Source organism: Diadema antillarum, unplaced genomic scaffold (assembly GCF_040938485.1).
Source record: "Diadema antillarum isolate AM-2024a unplaced genomic scaffold, OU_Dant_1.0 seq00000378_RagTag, whole genome shotgun sequence".
Classification (NCBI taxonomy): domain Eukaryota; kingdom Metazoa; phylum Echinodermata; class Echinoidea; order Diadematoida; family Diadematidae; genus Diadema; species Diadema antillarum.
This window is the reverse complement of record NW_027271377.1, coordinates 322,984-344,839: the sequence shown is the minus strand read 5'-3', so window position 1 is coordinate 344,839 and position 21,856 is coordinate 322,984. Positions and strand designations below refer to the sequence as shown.

General features: G+C 37.4%; 1 protein-coding gene across 1 annotated transcript; it reads right to left on the bottom strand.

Annotated features, from left to right (window-relative positions):
* Window positions 1–565: 565 nt before the first annotated feature.
* Window positions 566–17,676, bottom strand: LOC139731547 (major facilitator superfamily domain-containing protein 10-like). Its single transcript, XM_071642432.1, has 14 exons — window positions 17,559–17,676; window positions 15,682–15,897; window positions 14,934–15,030; window positions 12,407–12,510; window positions 10,870–11,028; window positions 9,658–9,849; window positions 8,794–8,890; window positions 8,235–8,346; window positions 7,200–7,255; window positions 6,566–6,618; window positions 5,856–5,946; window positions 4,500–4,547; window positions 3,033–3,122; window positions 566–1,827 (listed from the first exon to the last, which is right to left on the bottom strand). Exons 2-14 carry the CDS (start codon window positions 15,883–15,885, stop codon window positions 1,724–1,726), a joined length of 1,407 nt encoding a protein of 468 aa, XP_071498533.1. The 5' UTR covers window positions 15,886–15,897; window positions 17,559–17,676; the 3' UTR covers window positions 566–1,723.
* Window positions 17,677–21,856: the final 4,180 nt, after the last annotated feature.

Here is a 21,856-nt window from a genome sequence, read left to right as displayed (position 1 = left end):
ACTAACCGCGGAATTGCCCAGAAACTTTTGACTTGAGTTCATTCACACAGAATTATTTGGCATAGTTCCTGGGGAGAAGCATCAACATGATACCATTAATGATATGCCCTACTGTAACATCAGACAGACTGTAACCTCGGCTAGTCCGAGAAAAGAGTACAAACAATTTTACACACTTCTCCATCCAAATTCTGCAAAGCATATGGGAGTGCTAAATTGATGATAAAGACTAAACTATCAAAAGAAACAAACATTCATAAGGTACACACTTGCAGCTTTAATCAACAAGTCACTTTGGTCTTCGCTTACAGACACCACATACTGTTTATTGGTAGTTGGAACACAATTTACCTGATTGACCTGCAAGATTGCACAACACACCCATAAACCACAAATAAACATGCTTCATTTATCACACATTCACTTTGTAAAAAGTGCGTACAGACTCTTCGTGGTGTTTAAAATAGTTATTCTATGACATTCTCTGCATGAAGTTTTCCCTTTGAGTAGCTTACTGACTTTCAAACAAATAAAGGTACAAAGCACAGCCCAATCAAATGTGTCTTTCTCGTGATGCACTTTGCTGTACATATTTTGTGCTCTCTGAAAAGATGTCAAAATCATTATCGACACCCTTTCCTACAATTACATCTCAGTGCATTACACTTCTGCAAAGCATGACAAGCTTTGTAATGGAAGCAAAATGTGGCCTGAGAGACCCTGCTCAGGGAGGTGGTTATCAATTCAGACAAGCACAACATAGCCTGTAATTTGGCAGTTACTCTGCTGATTCCACATGGCAAACATGTACATCCCCAGAAGGAACAGTCTGGTGAATATCATGGCATCTTAAGCAAGCATTCATTGAACTTCACAAAACTCCATGGTTTTTAAGTACTCTGGTGTATACTTCTCCATATCAGCACTAACTCTTTGGAATACTGTAAAAGTGGAAATTTTCGCGGTGTTGAAATTTTCGCGCATTTCGCGCAACCAGAAGCTACCGCGAAAATAAAAGCACACAAATATTTTTGCGTGCCGTATGTTCCAGTACTTGATGTCTTGATTCCGCGGAATTAAAATCATGCGAAACTCTTCTTACACGGCCAAGCGCGAAAAATTAGTCGCGCGAAAATATCCACTTTTACAGTACACTGGTCTAGTTGCCAGGACTGATGTTGAAACTTCCCATTCTGACAACCTGTCTTCATAATATTTTGTGTATTATCAGCCAAATATATACTTGTGGCATGCGATTTCTGAATATCACAGGTTTGTACTCATCTTCAAGAATATATATATATATATATTTTTTTTCCAGTATTTAGTTCTCTGCAGAGTTTCACACTCTACCATCTTAATTCAATCATAACTCAAAATATTTCATAGAACTTTTTAGTCATTTCTAGGCAATGCCTGGTGCTTTTAAGCACCTGGGAATAAGAAGAACTGATACATTTCACATGCAGAGAAATTTAAATTTTGAGCAAACACCAACAACAACTATATTGTGAATCCCTTCGCAAGATCAATACTGCACAGGCGTCCCATTTTTTTGCACGGCTGTCAAAGTTTCACAAGATTCTACAATTAATGTAGGTATTTCAGGACAGCTCTCAGTGTAGGTACTCATCCTGATAGGATTGCCGGTGTGTTCTCATGGCCCCGCAAATTACTCCCTTCATGTTCTATTCTCTGCGGCTCTTTTCAGGTTCTCTACAAACTATTCCACCTTCTCTGGGACGACACGACTGAGGATGAAGAGGGGAAACACCATGAGGAGAGCCCCCCAGATGTAGCAGACAGCTGCACCAGCACCCCAGTAAACTGGAAGGGACACAGAATAAAGTAGAAGGGACTATGCAGAAACAAGTTTGCAACACACCAAACACATACATAAAAGCAAGAATGTGCAGAGCATGGATACTTCCCGTGTATTATATAGCACCACAAGTTCTATTTTTTTTTCTTTACATACAAAACCAAACTTTACCCAGATTTCACAAGTGTACAGAAAGCAGTGATAATGCGCATTAGTATTCATCAACTCTGGAAATAACATCATTGAAACCAAGCATTTCAGGTAAGGGGATTTTGATTGAATATGGAACTTGTGCTGCAATGATTATATAGAGTCATCTGAACATACCATTGACACAGGGTCACACACATACACATACACACACACACAAACAAAACAACAACAACAACAAGTACTCAACAAACAAACAACCCAGATGCAATTACTGGTACTCTGCCACATGTTTTTATAAAAGTGTAGAAATATAACTCATGGACAGTTAAAATGGCAGTAAATGACACTGAAGGTTTTTTCAAGAACATTGGAAGGACAAGTAGAAGCTATCTTTCTCATTCTCTCTCTTTTTTTAGCAAGTCCAACAAAAATGTCACAGGAAGTCACAGTTATCAGTACAGTGGTATAGCGGAGAAGACTCCCGACTCCCAATCGGAGGACCCGAGTTCGAATCCCGCCCAGTGCTTTCGTCATTGGACAAGATGTTTTACCCACTGTGTCCCTCTCGACCCAGGTGTATAAATGGGGACCTGGCAACGCTAGGGTAATAATAATAGCAGGGCCCTCTGGTAGAACAGTGGCAACACTGAAGAGGCTACCCTGGGTCAGTGCCGTATATAAAGAGAGTCTGGCCAACTGCTAATTTGGACGCCATGTCGTTACCGCGTGTACTACGCGTAACAGGATTAGCGTTTACGCCCAGACGTAACAAAATAACCAAGCCAAATAAGGGGTAGATAACAATGGGCACTGCGTATGAGCGCACTTCAGTAACGACATGGTGCCTGTAGATCACGGGACCAGCTTTTGACCAATCACAGGCTTCAAAACACATAAGCCAAAAACCGAGTCGGCCAGACTCTCTTTATATACGGCACTGCCCTGGGTAAATAAGACCTTATTATTATTATTACTATTATTAATGTATGATGCCTGTGAAATCATATCCGACGATCAGTTACCATGACAACATAGAAGATATTTTCTGCGAGCCTACCTGCTGATGCCACAGCTGGTCCTATGGCCCTAGACAGGGCCCCTAGCGACCTGAAAATACCCATAATGGTCCCTTTCTGGTCCTCAGAGCCTGTCAGAACAACACAGAGCTGACACAGTGAGCTACACAACCAAGATGATTCAGCGAATATACTTTGGCATGTTATATTGTTTGGTGTATAATGATAATGCAGGAAATGATATTAATGAACATATTCATGAGTTAAATAACTGTATAAAAGTGATATATATTAATAGTTTTGTATAGTTGTAAATGTCGAGTTAATGTATTATGTTGTAATGGTGTATATATTATTTAATATGTGTTAGTTTCAATCACATTCTGTGATTTGTCTGTGGTGTACCTGTAATGTATCTAATGTTTGTATTCTTGTGATATCCAATGAACGACAAATTTCCAGAGTGAACAATAATCAAATAATCAATCAATCAATCAATCAATCAATCAATCAATCAGTCAGTCAGTCAGTCAGTCGATCAATTGATCAATCAATCAATCAATCAATCAATCAATCAATCAATCAATCAGTCAGTCAGTCAGTCAGTCAGTCAATCAATCAATCAATCAATCAATCAATCAATCAATCAATCAATCAATCAATCTATCAACTTTCTCCATTCTCATCTTTCAAGAGAGATAGATCCAGATAGTGGTATTTTGTGAAAATTTTGAAACGTAACTGACTTTTGGGGTTCAGTCAAACACTTTAGGAGATAGATTCTGACGTATTTCGATACAGTTATTTCAGGCCATGCTTTTCTTGGCTATTCTATGGCCTGAGGGGTGAATCACCCGCCATCAGAAAATAAAGCTCCTAGAATCCTAATTTATGGTGCAAATATTCTTCGTAGCACTCCTAACAATGTACTTGAGAAAAAAAAAATCTGGCATCAAAACTAATTTCCTATGTATTCTATCGTTTTATAAATTTCCTATGTATTTCCCTGTTTTTTTACATTTTCTTTTTGTTATTTTTTTGTAAAATTTATAACAGAACATTTTTCAAGCATATTTATACTAAAGTGAATTGATTTTAGCCAATGACAGAGAAAATATTCATATCTTGGTACACAAAATCATCTTTTTCAACTATTTTCGGTCTGACGAGCATGTGTAAAAGGTTGTGCAGCATCCTAATGATATGCCCAATTTTCACAAAATTGGTGTCATAAGATCTGCAAGACTTGCAAGTTTTAAGTCACAAGCGGCACCATCAAAAAATTTAGTGTGGTGGAATGGTTGTGGAAAATGTCAAGGGGGGGGGGGGGAGGGGGTCAATGTAAACTGGTGACGTCAGCCGTGCACTACTGTACATTCATTTTTGCTCACACAAAATTACACGCCTCAAACGCCTAAAGTTTCCAGTGGAACTTAACGGCACGTCACGTGATGAGCAATGGACCAATCAGATATCTAGAATCTTTTTACGTGTTGTATAATACTCACCGAACATCGTGACTATTGTTGTCATGCAAGGCACTACACTCCCAGATGCTGAGTTTAGGAAAAATATGAAACAAAAAGGCAAAATAATCTTTTAAATCTCAATCATGATAAACGTTGCAACCATTTATGACATTTGTCTTACGCTTAAATATCAAAAAACTAGGCAGAGAAAAAGGCACTGACATTCTGTAACCAATTTCCTTGGGCCCTTTCACACATACACACACAAAACATATTTTTTTTTTTATCGTCATGCAAAATAGATCGTATTTGCCCACGTTCACACATGGCCAGAAAACCTCATTTAGTAGCAAGAGAAGCTCTTGAATCTCTAAACTGCTCACGCTGAAACAATGACCTGAGCAAGACCCTAGGCACCCTCATCATGGGATTTTAATAAATGATGGAATTTATTTATTTATTTATTTTATTTATTTATTTATTCATTTATTTATTTATTTATTTAATTTGAGGACAGTTCACAGACACTGCATGAGGCAAAAATAAAATTGGACTGACTGATATCTCCTTATATTTTAGGCTTTATTGCAAATTTTTTTTTAATGGTAGGATGTTTTATGATACAACAGACCTACACATATGCATCAAATGTGATATCTTGAAACAATTTTTTAAATCACTGCTCCCAAAGGTAAATAGGACCTTTAATTTACAATTCAGTTATGAAACAGCATTCCTGATCTCTATTTTAAAGGTAGGGGATACCTTTTACAGACCTCCCAAAATGCAGCAAAACATTAAATATGAACCTCAGGGGACTTGTTTAGGCCACTGCTGAGAAATTTGGAAGTCAACAGTTATCTACAATTTGAATAATGCACAAAACTCAACTACTCAGTAGTTCTGTGTGTCAGCCACACTTAAGCCTTTTTGTTGCAGTCTTCTGTACTTTTTATCTATAAACACAAATCTAAAAGTATAAGAGCTGATGTAATAACATATAGAGTGTGTGGCAAGAATGTATATAGAAATGTTTGTAAGTTTTGATGAACTTTCTTCACAAAATATACATGATGGACACACATGCAGTGCACGGGTCTGCAAAGGTAGCCTAGTAATGTACTGGAATTTACGGTGAGCCCCGAAAAAAATTCAATTCAAAATCTAACGGTCAATAAAAGTGTACTAAATGTTACCTTCCACTTTCAATACTTTATGGGAGTTTCTAAAATGATACTCTCTTCAACATACCACTGTATTTATACAACTCTTCATTTAAGGCATGCAAATGGGATTCCCTACCTTTACGCTTACTTTGTATAAACCACATCAAACGGTCTTTGTTTCTCTTGAGTTACTTCCGTGTCATAGTAATTCCTCACAGTGTATACTTACCTAATGAAAACAGTGATAGACCAAAATAATACAGCATTGGGCCTGAAGCAAAGGCTATAACCACAAAGGCTGGGATCAGTAGCAGCATACCCTGTAAGAATATTATGGTAGAATGCACAGTTGCTAAATGTCACACTACATAAGTGGATCACAGTGTATACATCAATATCACTCTAAATATGACTCTGAAAAAACAAAGCAAAATATAATATATCTATAAAACTAGAAGAGATATCGTTTCTTTGTGGATGATGTAGTAGCAAATTCTTTCAGTACAACACACTTACTTTTGGTCAAATAGGATGTGCCTGTTTGAAAAATTTGTGAATACACTAAGGCAGTAACTTTCAATTCTCCCTGGGCCTTGCACTACATTAGATAGTATATTGTAACACATAATCATTTCCCTCTCACAAAGACTGAATTGATCACCATAGAAACTCCCCTCATCACCCTCAGTGTCAACTTTTTGAAATAGATGGTTTTCAAAAAGAATCACACAAAAATCATATATCTCTTTTCAGCTATTAATCTTTATGATTTTACTATGTGTGGCACATCAATCAGTATCAAATTGGAAATGCATGGTACAAATCACAGTTTGTCATCATTCTAAATAGTAGACTGAATTGAAAACAAAAATTCAATCCCCCCCCCCCCCAAAAAAAAAAAAAAAAAAATGGAAAATGTAATGAAATCTCTGTGCTTACCATCAAAGCAACCCTTTTTTCTTTTCCTGGCTTTATCCTACGTACATAACCACCTGTGGGAAAAAGTTAAAATGTGATAAATCAAGTGATAGAAAATTCTTGAACTTTGCATTGAAAATCGTATCACATAAAATATATATTTGTTCTCCTTTGTTTTTGTTTTCCAATGAGATAGAGAGAGATCCATTCATCCCGTCTTCTGTATTTGACATTAATCACATCTTGCGTACAATAGAGAAGATGTCCTCCTTTTTGCATACTTGCTGTCTTGAAAAGTAGTGAGAAGACATCCTTCAAAACTCTGGTTTTTCTTACCAAAAAAAAAAAAGAGCAAAACAAAACAACAAAAATACAACACTTCACCACTTGAAAGGAAAGAGATTAAACTACAGTGTACACAGATACACAAATGCATTGTAACCAGCTCTGAAGAACAGTGTCTCACCAATGTTTGTCACCAAGGCAACAACAGCTGCTCATTAGACTGACAAATGCCTCTTTTTTTTTCCTTCTTTTTTTTTTAACCCATTGACTGGACAAACAGCAACAAAGGAAGAGGTATTTCCAGGAAATCCTTAAATCCCATGATCAGACATCATGGGACAAGAAAGAGAGTGAAGCCAATTGTTCTCACCTTGTACCATTGCCATTATGAGACCCATGAAGACAAACATTTTGCCTTGTTGCATGCTGCAATAGACAAACAGACAAACAAATTAATCAAACAAAGTCATATAAAGAAATCAGTGAAAGAAGAGTTACCTCACTGGGGAATGTTGATTTTGAATGATACAGTACTCTCCGTTTAATCGGGTATCGCTTAAACGGGTACTCCGTTTAATTGGGTAGAAATGTCAGAATCAGTTCCAATGCACATCAAAATTACCTGATAATTGGGTTGCCTCTCCGCATAAATGGGTAAATAATTTTCTTCAAATCTACTTTCTACCCACATCTTATCACAGATACAACACTTTAAGAAATCATGAATGTCAAATTTTCTACGTTAGCGAGGAGTCTATAGTCAAACCACAAAGTTTTATGAAGACATATTTGTCCATAAAAAGAGTGTAAATTATTGCTCCTGACTGAGCAAGTGTAAGGTTTGTATAATGTGCCGTGCAAGCACGCGTGTTAAGCATACAGTGTAGGTGTTTGGTGCAGTGTACAATGCATGTACATACACATTCTGTGTGTCAAATGTGAATGAGACGTGTTCTTCTGTTAATCGGGTACTCCGCTTAATCGGGTAAGAAACGCTCTGCCTGAGCCTACCCGATTATGCGGAGAGTACTGTATCAAGAAAGTCAAAGCAATGGGTACCACAAGGTGTTGAGCAAAGACAAGAATTCATTTAGAAAGTTATCATGTTATCATATATGTTAGTCAGTGTACCATGGTGCTCAAAGGGGATTTTAAAATACATTCAGGTACCTATTTGTTGTCTTGAAGTGTTCATGAGATTGAAATGTTGAATTCCTACGTTTCACATCCCATTCTGATTTTGACTGGATTATTTCATCATTTCACCCAAAAACATCAAAAGTCAAAATCTTAATAAAGAACATTAATTTCACTTCTGTTGGACTGCACTGTCCTCCTTCAACATATGAGACCTTCTATACATCCTAGATTTACCACTCACACCAGCTGTGTTGTGTAGAGTTACCTGGTGTACTGGAATCGTATATGAACCAGGAAAGTTAGGGTGAACTCCAGTCCAGAGAACAGGAAGAGGTAGATGAAGTAGCACAGTCCTATCTGCCGCAACATCTGCAGTTCTGATGGAGATTCAAAAGAAAATTGGGCCTCAGTTGACATCCATTCACTATAAAGTCTTCTTGATTTGGTCAGGGATTTGAGCTAGGCACCTGTCTTAAAAAAGACATCATTTCACCAACAATGGTAGACAGCATCATTGCATATGATCCTGCTGATTCTTTTATTCATTCAGTTAAGTAGCTAGTCTTTATGTGATATTAACCATATCAAAAGTTGCAAGAACAAATACTTAGAAAAATAATAACTACGCTACTGTCTAATATTTACAAACCATAAGCAAATGATTTTTCATAAAAAGATTTAACAAAATTGTAACTGATACTGTAAGGAAGCTTGTAAATAACTTACTGTGCTACTGCAACTTGTGCTACATGTAAACATAATGGACTTATAAGTACTATCATATTGAGATGAAGCCTTGTTGTTATCAGTTTTACAACAATTACCTTTGGAAGTAGCATTCCTGACTGCTGAGAACCGGAACAGACTAACTGGGTTGACTAGATTCTGGGTCTCTTGAATGCTATTGAAAAATGATGATACCTGAAAAGACGCAGAGAACACAATACATGTTTGACACACACAATACAGGTATAACTTGGAGCAGCAGTATAACTAGAAGGAGTAGTAATAGAATTAGTAGAAGTAGTGGTAGTAGCAGTAGTAGCAGTAGTAGTAGTAGCAGCAGCAGCAGTAGTAGTAGAAGTAGTAGAGATAGAAGTAGTAGAAGAAGCAGCTGTGGCAGTAGAAGCAGCAGCAGAAGTAGTAGTAGTAGTAGTAGAAGTAGTAGAAGTAGTAGTAGTAGTAGTAGTAGTAGTAGTAGTAGCAGTAGTAGTAGTAATAGTGGTAGTAGTAGTGTAGTAGTAGTAGTGTGGTAGTATTAGTCATTGTCGTCATTGTAGTAGTAGTAGTAGTAGTAGTAGTAGTAGTAGTAGTAGTAGTAGTAGTAGTAGTAGTAGTAGTAGCAGTAGTGGTGGTAGTAGTAGCAGTAGTAGTTTTGATAATAAAAGTAAAATTTGTAGTGTCAGTTGAGGTATCAACGCAGAAGTACCAGGTACAAGTAGTAATTGTAATAGTGGAAGTGTTAATAGTTGATGTTGTAGTAGTATCCATAAACTGTAAAAGGTATTTCAATTTCTTTACAGGAAGTCTCAAAATGATTTGAAATCAGTCTCCTAGAAGATCACAAAATACAAGAGCAGGGGGAAACAATAATTTCATCAATATCTAGCAACACCATTTAAAAGGAGCAGCAGTATGGTCACCACAATGGATCAACATTACTGTCACCATTCTGCATATTTCATTACCCGTTTCTCCGCTGGCAGTGTCTCGCTAAGGAAGGCATATACAAAGAGAAGATCTGCAATGGCCAATGACAAGGCTAGCAAAGCAGGCGTGGCCAGGTACGACCCCTCCGAGAAGACTCCACCACGGGCAAAGTAGGCTCCGATCATGGGACCAACGATGAAACCCACAGAGAATGCTAATCCTATCAAGGCCTGGATGATAACACGTAAAGCAAAAGATTGCTCAACAACAGTTTGACCAAAGATTGTAAAGCAATAGTTTCACATAACAATTACTGCATTCGCCAAATATTTTGTGAGGTTTTTATTTTCGTGAATTTTGCAAGCCTGGTGATATTTGCAAAATTAAAGACATGCACAAGTATTGACTCTGATCCTGAAATGTATGTGACGTACATGATTACACTTCTTCATTCAGTACTGTACTACAAGGTTGCAAATCTAACCACTCGCGCGAAACTGTTAGGATGTCCTAATTTGCAAAAATCAGAATAGCTAAATATGTAGTGTGTACAGTAGCTTGGTGATTTAAATTGAAATAATGTCATATGAATAACAATCTTGAAGACAAACACTGTTTCTTGGAAAAGCAAATTTACAGGTCAGTCTGTCATACTCCTCATATTCCTTATACCTCCTTATACTTATAACATTTGACAGAGAGCACAATACAACTCTGCTTGTCAGCTCAGTTGATCAATTATTTTGGGTTTTAATCATTCTCCTTCCACCATCTTCAATGCAAACCAGCGCTTCTTTCTGCAAATTGTATGTAACCATTCACAGAAGAACCAGTGTTGAAATACAGAATGAATAGAATATTGTGTGAGCGTTCATATAAATATGTGTATGGTATTGCTCCAATGAAATATCTGCACACTAAACCAAATATAAAACCTACCCACAAGCATAACCCTAACCCTAATCCCAATACTCATATCAAACTAAATCAAAAACCCTATCACAATCCTAACCCTTGGTCCTTAGAGAAAATAAAACTGGAGCAACTGTCATAGGAGCAAATGTCGTGTCAGTGACACCACACACCAGATATGTGTACTGAAAAAATAAAGGACATGGCTGTATGGATTTTTTTCTTCCAAATACACACACTTATCTATAAGCAAATACACATAAAAATCTTAATCACAAGACCCCATTGCCCTTACGACTATATATAAACAAAAATCTGATCAAGATCTGTGCTCTTACCATCCCCTTTCCACGTCTCTCCCTAGACGACACGTCGGTGACGATCGTTGTGCTGAGACTGACATTACCCTTGCTGATTCCACCCACGATCCGCGCCAAAACAAACAGGCCAAAGTTGTGAGACACAGCCCACAGTGCGTAAGATGAAGCAATGCCCACCTGCAAAGACAGATGACAGAATGCAAGGAATCGAATAAAAGTTAATGCATCTCTCCATCAAAACAAACAAATAAACAAAGCTAATCAAACTTGCAATAATCCCATTGATGCATTTTTAGTCAAGTCTTATCGGTTTCATATGTGGGAGACACATTTTCAAATCCAAAGTTTTAACAGGGAGAACTCTCCCCTCCAACTTTAGTAATACTACACGTGCAAGCATTACATAGTCTTGAATATGGGATGGGTAGACAGTGAGCCAAATGATACCTACAGTTTCAGCAGTTTTCTGATATATTTATAAACTGAAAGAAAGATACATCTTACCCGGCTTAGGCAAGTTTAGGCAAGCTCACGAGCAGACGACTTTAAAGAATTCACTCAAACCAAGAGTGGTTGCCTTCCCAGTATCAAAGTTTTTAAATTCTACATATCTCAATTCAGGTGATGCCTGCACATTATTCATGCAAAATGTTTGCATCCCAAAATGTGTCATATATTTCGATAAGAATAATCACTCCTCTCCACAGAACCAAATAATCAAATGAACTTCTCAGACTAAATTCACATCTAGCATATTTTGAATAACATCTCAATGTAGCTCAAACCAAAGACATGAATTCTGAAACTTAACAATGTTTCCTTAACATATTGTGATATATTTTCTGTTAGAATCTCTTCTTTCTATAATGACTTCAAGAGCAAAAAATGGATTCAATGTACAAGGGACGATGCACAGAAGATGTGAATTAAAAAACAAACAAACACACATTCTTATGCATCGATATCATGGGACGGAATATAGTGGCATAAGATATACAACAGAATATCTAAAAGGGGGAAGTTTGTATGATGATGTATCGAGACAGCAAAAAAGGCATACATTTGCATTCATTTTGCACCATATGATATTGCAAACTTCTTTTGTTTCTTACAAACCGAACAAGAACAGCTGTACTTTACACATTCTTTTCTGAATATAACAAACCATTCAAACACACACAGTTAGTGTGCATGGGTCAATAGTTCTCACCCCTTTCCAAGGACATGCATTCTGATTCTCTCTCTCTCTTCCATCAAAGAATTTGAATTCTCATTGATTTCTCAAAGTTTCCACAAAGAAAAAAAATATATAATATTGAACTTGGGCATACCACCTGCTGACAGTGCATTATTTGTGCTGAAATACATTGTGTCATATATTTTGGATAATAATAACAATAATAATAGTAATAATAACACAATCAAACAGGTGTTGTCTTTACTTCTTTACTTGGTAATTATCTATCTGTTCATCTATCCATCCATCTATCTATATCTTTGTCTCTATTGTGCCTATCTATTAATTTATCTATGGATTTATCATGAAATTATTTACCATTGTGATGAGCATGACTGGCCGTCTGCCATAGACATCGGACGCAGCACCTATCATGGGACTGGTCAGGAATTGCAAAAGAGAAAACAAGGACCCCAGAATGCCTGCAGGGAAGACAAAACAATCAACAAAACCATGAACACTGGGCTTAGATTCAAGTTTCAACACAGAGAGAAAATACAAGCAAGAAAATACCTGGTATAAAAAATGTAACATGGCAGTTCAGAATCTAATGCGTATTGAAAATGACAAGATAACTTCTTACTCACTGTTAGTGGGTATTGTTAATGATGAAGAAGACTCTAATCAAATGGTTGGTTGAGAGCATACCAGCGACAAGGCATTTATGATTTAGCCAAATATATAATGTTGCTTATGGCTGATCATAAGTAAAGTATGATGACTTGACATTAGCACTTTCATGTCATTAGCGACAGGGCAAGATTTTGTTTTATTCACTTGCAATGAGGGTAATTTATTAAATAACATTGATCTGCTTGATCATTTTACAAAGCAAATAAAACACATTGTTTTGTTCAGGCATTAGTATAATTACCAACACTCGTACCTTTGAAATGGTCCAAACACCTTTGCCTATCGCCTCGCGTGTATTTAGACTGTTCTAAAGGTAACTTGTGTAGGTAATTCTTACTGATGCCCTCATTGATGTGAACTATTTGTACTACACTACAAACCACACACCACTGAAGAGTTAAAAAACCTGTCAGGAAATTAACGATCTAGAAGAGTGTCCTTCAATGAAATCAGAGAGCAACTGATCAGAGATTGTTTGAGCAAAATCATAAGAAGCATTTCAAAAAGTGTTGGTAGTTTAAGCATCAGAAGGCCAACTATCACAGAAAGCTATGAGGTCTCTGAAAAAAAAGGTTCCCACGGTCATTTGACCACTGTCGGTTTGAAAATCCTGATCTCTTATGTGCCCACAAATACAAACATTAAAGCAATTATGTGGGAGTCTTTTTTTATCCTCTTTCTCTTATTTCTATTTGTGCACTCCAATACCACATCTAGGCAATCTCTTTCTCTCTCTCTCTCTTATACTTATTATTTACTACAGTGAATTTCTCAAGCCTTCAAGACAAAGCAAACAAACAAACAAATACACACACACACACACACACACACACACACACACACAAGAAAGACAGATTTGTACTTGTGCCACAGTTATGTGTAATCACCCTGATTCTAAAAGCATGCAATTCATCGGTTTGTTACGTTGGCATATCATGCAGTTCTCTGCACTAACAAAGTAGAGCAAAGAACTCAGAAAACTAAAACCAGTGCTTCAACAAGCTCTGATTGTTACCAGTTCTTATCCATTGTGTACACAAATGCAGGCAGGGTCATCTCAGGGTTTTACACAATTGTTTCCTATACCAAATCTGCAACTGTAAATAGACCTGGTCACCAGCTATCATGTCTATCTGTCCCTGACCCAGCATAGCCACAAAAGCTTACTGTCTTGTGTCACTGCCTGACACTGACAATGGGGCCATTCTCATTGCAAAAAAGAAAAAGAGAAAAAGAGTGAAATAAAACTAAATATAAAATAATATGAAATATAACTGCTATGTCCATCATTACAGTTTACCCTGTAACAACAACAACAACAAAATCAGAAACAGCCTCAGTTTTTGCCATATTAATATGCATGCATACTCGGCTCAACAGTCTGCTGTATGCAAATATGACTATGACATATCCAAGGCCTGGGCAGCCTGTTGCATGTTTGGTGTAAGACCTCAGGAAGGATTCCAGACAGCGAGTAGAAGCTATGCATGCCACAATATCACAATTTATCTTTGGTTGGTGTTTCTCGTTTGCAAACTGCTACAGCACAAACTTTACGTGAAGTTAGAAAAATCAACAAGTCCATCAGAAATATTTCCGATGTTTTGGCTGGCGTTTGCCACAGTTTCATCCAAATGTCCCAAGTTTTCTAATTTCACAATTTTGTTTCACTGGAAGTGTGATTAGCCCTAATCATGGCATATAAGGATACACAGATAGGAGTTATAAAAGAGCCTTGTGATACATGTGTGTGTAACCAGACAATGGCTTCCTGTCAAGATTTCCTTTCAAAATTTCCCTTTCGAAACAAGCAAGAGATGAAACTCTTTGAGGTTGCAAACTCTGGACCTATCCCTCATTCTTATCAATAACTGCAAATATATTTCCTGTACTCATTGTTTGACTTAACAAATATGATGCGCTAGTCTTGTAAAACACAAGACCACTCATACAGCCAGACTTCATGACTCCACTTTAACATTTTTACTGCAAGTTTACAATAAAGCAAGTCAATGCAAGGATCAGTTGTACCTACAACACATACAAACAACAATAACTAAAATATAAACTATGATCTAATACATTGTATGTATACAAACATGGAGTTTAAAGGGCATCATTTTGGGTTTAATACTGAGTATCAATGTAAAGCCCTGATTAACCGAACACATGGCTAATTATGCATAATGCAATGTGTATCCAGAATATTTACCTCCAAACAAGACAGAGTTGTACTTTTCGATGTTGGGGATGTGCAGGACTTCCCTAAACTGATTCACGCTCTGTTGCAAAGTGGAATACAAGCCTCCCTGTGCAAAACATGATACAGAAATAGAAAGCAATATAAATTTAAGCACATGAAAGTGGATCTAAATCTTCAATTAACAACAATTTGAACACATATCAACTTTTCTCCCTTTTGTTTTTCTTATTTTTATATCTTTTTTTTATATCAAGCTAACATCTGAAAATCTAATATCTAATTCTGCTCATCATGGAGAGTGGATTGCAAATCTTTATTACACAACTTATGTAAATTAGATGAGGTGATAATGTCACGGCTTCACAAGTCTCGCAATGACTGACACAAAGCCTCATAAAAATGTAATTTCTATGACATGAAGTCATGAAGGAAAAGTCAATAAAGTTTGTCATGTTGCAATAACCATACAATGGTCACATGTGAAACTAACAATGCTTGATAACCCTTTCACGAAAGTATTTCACATGTTATCATGATGAAACTTCTGCCATTATGGTTATCTGTTTATATTCTACGTATCAAAGTCAATCCAAACATGGTGTGGGACTGCAATTTAAATCCTTTTCAGAGGGGTAAAGTAGATTATCCCATCATTCATTAATTGATGTATCTGCAAACTAATTTGCCAGGTGCATCACAGACACACACTCATACATGAGAGAGACAAGCAGAAATGCCTGATTTGTCATCAAAGTACCTGACTCTGTTGGCCGTAGTAATCAAGCAGCGATGGGAAGAGGGGAAGAATCATGGTAAAGGCCAGAAGATCCAGGATCAAGGAGACAAAGATGATCAGGAATGTTCGATTGGTTGTGTGCGCCGGCATCGTTGATTCCTGACTTGGCCTCGCAGCGTGGCCATCTGTTTCCGAGTTGTATGTCTTCTGTCTTGTGGACACCATGCTTGTTGTTGTCTGCAGTGCAAAGCACAAATGTATGGAAACATAAGTCACAGGCATTCGAAGCTTAGAATACTGTCAAATTTGGAAACTACCATTCTCCAGTTGCTCCCCAGCACAGCAAATAGACAGAAAAGCAGACAGGCAGACAGACAGACAGACACACACACAGAAATCATTGCTACATTCAAGCACAGAGTTTGGGGGATTTTGTTCCACTATTTGCAACATACTTAGAGGGGCCCTGAAATCCAAATGCATGTTGATTAGTGTTGATTTATGATACCCTCAACATCACTTTTGCGGTAAAACAAGTATCTAGAAACATTCCATATATTTTGAACAATTTTTTCTTCTATTTTTCTTCAGATTACTTGGGAACGCCCACAAAATATCCTTCCAAACCAATCAATATTAATATTCTTGAGATGAACTCATCTGTCAATCATTGCTAAAGTACTGAAATGTTTAACAAAAGACATTGGAATGCACCTTCCTCTCGACTCAGCATAACTTGCATATTTCTGTCATATTAATGTGACTAACAAAAGACATGGCGAGGGAACACAAGGACACAAGATTGCTAGGGTTGATATACACACACACACACACACACACACACACACACAACAACACACGTTACACAAACATACACACTTCATGCTAGCCCAGTTGACCTTTGATATTAGATATCTGATCCGAGTTCATTTGTTCAATGAACTGATACCAATACAGTATCACATTTTTTTTTTCTTGACAATCTACTTCAAATGCAGGTTTGATTTACAATTTAATGAAAAGTAATAACGACGATTTCAAGAGATGAAAAAACAATACACTTTCGGACTAAAAGTGGTATACGGGTAAAGTACATGAATGGGTAAATGCAACTCAAATATAAACACCTCATTTGCGATTCAACATAAATTCTGAAAAAATAAAAATCATGTTTAAATTATTTACATGATATGCAACATTATTCATGATATCTAATAAGAAATGGTCCCCACATTTTACACAGCATCATGTCAATTTCACTTTTCTGGGCATGTCACCTAACAGGGTATCTAGCCCTAGGTCTAAATACATGAAATGGCAATATTTTATGCTGGAAAGACAACCTTATGGAAGTCAGCCAGGATAAGGAACAAGCTTACTTGCAGACTAGCAGTGGTACAGTGGTAGTTTAGTACAATAGTAGTACTATTGACCATTTAAGTGTCCCAGTCACCTTTTCACAATACTCCACACTTTGCACTTGTTTGAACTTTCAGCTAGTTTCAAGTTTCAATTCAATTCCTCTTCAAAAGATTTTATTAAAGAGAATTATGTTTTTCGAACAGAACACAGCCCTTCTTCAAAATGTATGGCCAAGGCAGCAGCCGGTCCACAGATGCAGATCTTAACCCATGCGCATGGTCTCACTGCTAGCTCATGATCAATGAGCTACGAGTATATTCCATTATTGGGCATTCATCCTTCATGCGTCTACTTTCCTAATATCGACGAGGACGTGAGTTACAATACCGGCGGAAACAAACGGGGTCATCATACGCACGTTCCGCCCTACGGGTTCTACCTGCTGACATGTATTTGGATGGGTGATCTTACTCGACTTCCTGATCGAAGTAACTTAGTTAGGCCTAGAGAAAATTGACATACATTTCGTCCCATACCTGTGTGCAGCACGAAGAAGGTGATGCCGCTTGTCAATCAACAAAAAAGGGCACAGCTGGCTTACAATCAATCGGTAATGGACACACCAATTACTGGTCACAAACTACAGCTTTATGAGCAGCAACAGTGGATCCGGGTTCAGTCCTTGCATGCCGCGAACTCGCTCCACCGTGCCGCTATTAGCTATGCACTGCACAGTGACTCTCCAGCTAGCTAGCTAGCTCAATGATACTGTAAACAACGGCACCGGCTTCGCTCTGCATGTGCATCATCAATCGTGCATGTGATCGTGGATCGTGCACACTACACACGTACAGATTTAGCAGACGCACTCTATCAATGGTATCCCTGAAAGGGCAAATTAACGATCCATTCGCACTTGATCCCTGCATGCCGCTTGGCATATATATATAACATACATTCATAAACTCTTTGTCATTCTATAAATTAATGGTATAGTATTGGTGGAGATGAGGATTGGGCTTTTAACTTTTTGCGAGATACCAAGAAACAACTTATGAAATAGTACAGAGCATACCATTCTAAGAGGAATTCAAAGGTTATTTGATGAAAATCGGTTTTGGAATGGCTGAGACATCCAAAAACAAAGTAAAACAACGTGATCGTAAAAGGTGAGTCCCACCTTTTATTACGATCGCTCTGCTTTGGATATCTCAGCTATTTCAAAGCCAATTCTTATCAAATAAGCGTTGAATTCGTCTTGGAATTACATTTTCTTTCATATTTCATGAGAAGTTTTTCATTACCTCATCAAAAATGTTAGAAATAAGAAAAGAGAAGTTCGGTCTCAACCAAAATACGATCCAGTGCACAGTGGAGGCTCTGCATGATATTGTGGATTCTAAGGTACTGGATTCTGAGGCGTTAGGAGGAGTAACACTTTTTTTACGGGGTGCAGCCTCGAAGAAAATACTAATCCTGTCACCTGGAATGGAATATAATTCAGTACTAACTGGTGTAACTTCGAAACAGTGAATGATAGTTTGCTTTAGGCCTAGGCCTGTGGATCATCCATAATTCCAACGTATTAAAAAAAAGTACTGGGCCTAAAACGTTTTTCACTTACCATCAGTGTCATTTTAATTGATTTACATGAATTTACAGCATTTACAGAATTTGGGCAGTGTTTTTCTGCCAATGCTTATATTGTTTTATAGCTTTTCAGGTTTAAATAAAACATGAAAAATTTATGCATGCCTAAATACCTTAAACTGTGACAGTTTGCCTTATAGGGGAAAGTGGGGAGAAGTGGGACAAAATTGTGATTTGATGAAATTTCCTGCTATAACTTTTCTGGTACTTATATGGGGCTCTCATGTCTCGGACCGACAGACTACTGATGCTAGGCCACATGATGGGTTGTTACTTCATATTCCTAAAAGTCTCATATTTGTGGTATCTAAAAAAAAAAAGGGCTTCTGATCGGGGTGAAGTGGGCCACCCCATGGGAGAAGTGGGACATTGGTTGGGGTGAAGTGGGACAAGCAATAACTATGCCTATAGGCTAGACAATATTACAAGCATGTCATATAATAATGTGCGTGTGTGTGTGTGTGTGTGTGTGTGTGTGTGTGTGTGAATATTTACACATAAAGAGTTTCATCGCAAAACGTGATATATGGTCCATCAGAGACAGTTGCATTAAAAGCATCCAGAATTTAAAGAAAGTAATAAGAAAATTTTTGATATTTTTATCATAACTTTGAATACAAGCACTTCAAACTGAATGTAAAAGACTACAAAAAGTGTCCGAAAAAAATATTTCAAAATTAAACTTTCCCGCAGAGTTGGTGCAGAGCAATATTATTACCATAATTATTATGCTTGTACTCTGATGCCAAATGCATAACAGGTGACAAGACTTGAAAGCTGATTAGTTCAAAACTTTTTGAGATATGAGAGGTGTCCCACTTTTCCCGCATCCCAGTTCATCCCACTCTCCCCTATTGAACTTTCTCATTCCTCTGACATATACTGTCAGAATTAAAACAGCTTGTAAAGCTCGACTTTCAAACACAATACGTTCATAATACACGACTTTGGCAGCTGCTCGAGGCAAAAGGCCCTACATAAATATCTCCAATACGGAGAACTATGGTCCCTGAAACATTTTGACCACCAGCTATAATAGACTACACAATTATCTACACTATACTAGCGATATAATACTCTTGCGACAAAGAAAGAGTGTGATATCGATATTGTCAATAATTGATGTATATATATATATATATATATATATATATATATATATAGTGAAAGTGGAAGATCAACCAGGGAGAAAAGATTAGAAAGGAAAGAAACATATGAATATGATTGAAATGAAATGATACAATGAAATTTTGCAATGAAAAATTAGATTATATGTGATCAAATTATGTAACAGTGAAAAAAGGGAATTTCACATGTAAAAATGTGATGTGAAGTACATATAGATCTACAAACTTGTTTATGTTATCTGAACTCGAGCGTTCAGAGTGCGAACTTGTGTGCCAAATGATAAAAATGATTTTGCCATTTGGGACGAAATTGAACGGCCATCATGCAGCTGACGTAGAATAATGAATGCCAATTTTGAGTCTTTATTAAATTGATCTTTTTTTTTTCTCTAAATGGAATAAATTCACAAGGAATGATTTGGAACGAAATTGGATGCTCAAAGAATTAGAAATGAACTGTGTATAAGAGTAGACCGTTTACGAAGATCGCTTGAACACGAGTGTCTCTTCATTAATTTGAATGCAAATCTGATGAAAGCGGGAAAACCTTCATTATCGTGCATGTCAACTGCTTGTTCTTCTGGGGCCCGTTGCATAAAACTTACCGTTGAATTTCAATGGTAACTACCGTCAAAATTAGGCATCACAGCCAATCAGCATCAAGGATTCTAAAATTTACCGCTAATTTGAAGACTTACCGCTGGAAAGGAGCGGTAAGTCCAGCGGTAAGGGTTTCATGCAACAGGGCCCTGGAAATAGTGTAATGTATTGTACACGCTAATATTTCGTATCATATTTTGGATATTAAAAAAATAATTTTCTAATGATTGGTTGAAAGATCTTCACGTGATGTCAATATGTATTTCAACTATTTCAGAATGTTAGCCTGTTTGATACTCTATGATACACTACATTAATATGGAAAATGACGTCGCTGTTTATGACGGCGTTTTTTCAAATGGTGCACTTTATGTGAATTGATGTCACAGAGCAATTGTGATATCACAAAGTAATTTTGATATCGCGCGCTGTTGCGTGCGGTCGCCTTGTGAAATCGCGCGCTGCTTCGTACGGCCAGGGAGGTGGAAGCTCTCTTCCACCTCCCTGGTACGGCCAATCTTTGAAATGTAACAAAGCAGTTGTGACATCACAAAGCAATTCTGACATCGCACGATGCTTCGTACAGAATGTAATATTTTTAGTACTAGTAAAGCAATTGTGACATCACAAAGCCATTCTGACAAGTCATCGCATCCACCACACAACTTCTCTCCTCATATATTTTCCCCTTCTTGTGTTTAAATTTTTGATCCCAAACATAAATCAAAAAACTCTCCGAATTTCTAGTTTCTGGCTAAAACCATGGGCCTCGGTGCCTCCAAAAGTACTGCTCGCTGGAATCAGGGCTGCACCCCTCAGTGAGTAGCGCTATTTTGGAGTCACCTCTGCCCAAGTTTTAACCAGAAACTCTTAAGGCAACGTAATAAAGAGAGAGAGAGAGGGAGAGAGAGGGAGAGAGAGAGAGAGTGAGAGAGAGAGAGAGAGAGAGAGAGAAATAGATTCACTAGATCTAGTGTGAATTCATCAAGTGATAAGCAAAAACTCTCGAAATTTTGTGAGATCATCAGGACTGTTTCAGTTTCATTGATTTCCTTTTTTATAATAGTTTGTTTTAAGTGGATATGCCCATTCAAGGCGGCCCCCTTATACCCCAAATTCATAGCAAATTTTCATGATTTTCAATTTCATTTTCTGCCAAAAAACCGGGAGCTGGATTTTGACCAAACATGGCATGAGGAATCATCAATGAAGGGAGGAGATCATATTATAGTTTGTACAAAAAACGTTAATGATCGTGGTGCCCTGGAGGCCCTATGGGCTAGACCCAAATGCCCAAACAGGAGGGTGCCACAAAAGAGGCCAGCAGCCGTGATCTCCACATCTCAAGATTTATTAAAGCAGAATATAATTATCATGACAATATTTGTCTCAGGTGTACGGAGTGACGTCAAGATCGGCACGACTCTATCGATGTAATAGTCATTATCACATGATAT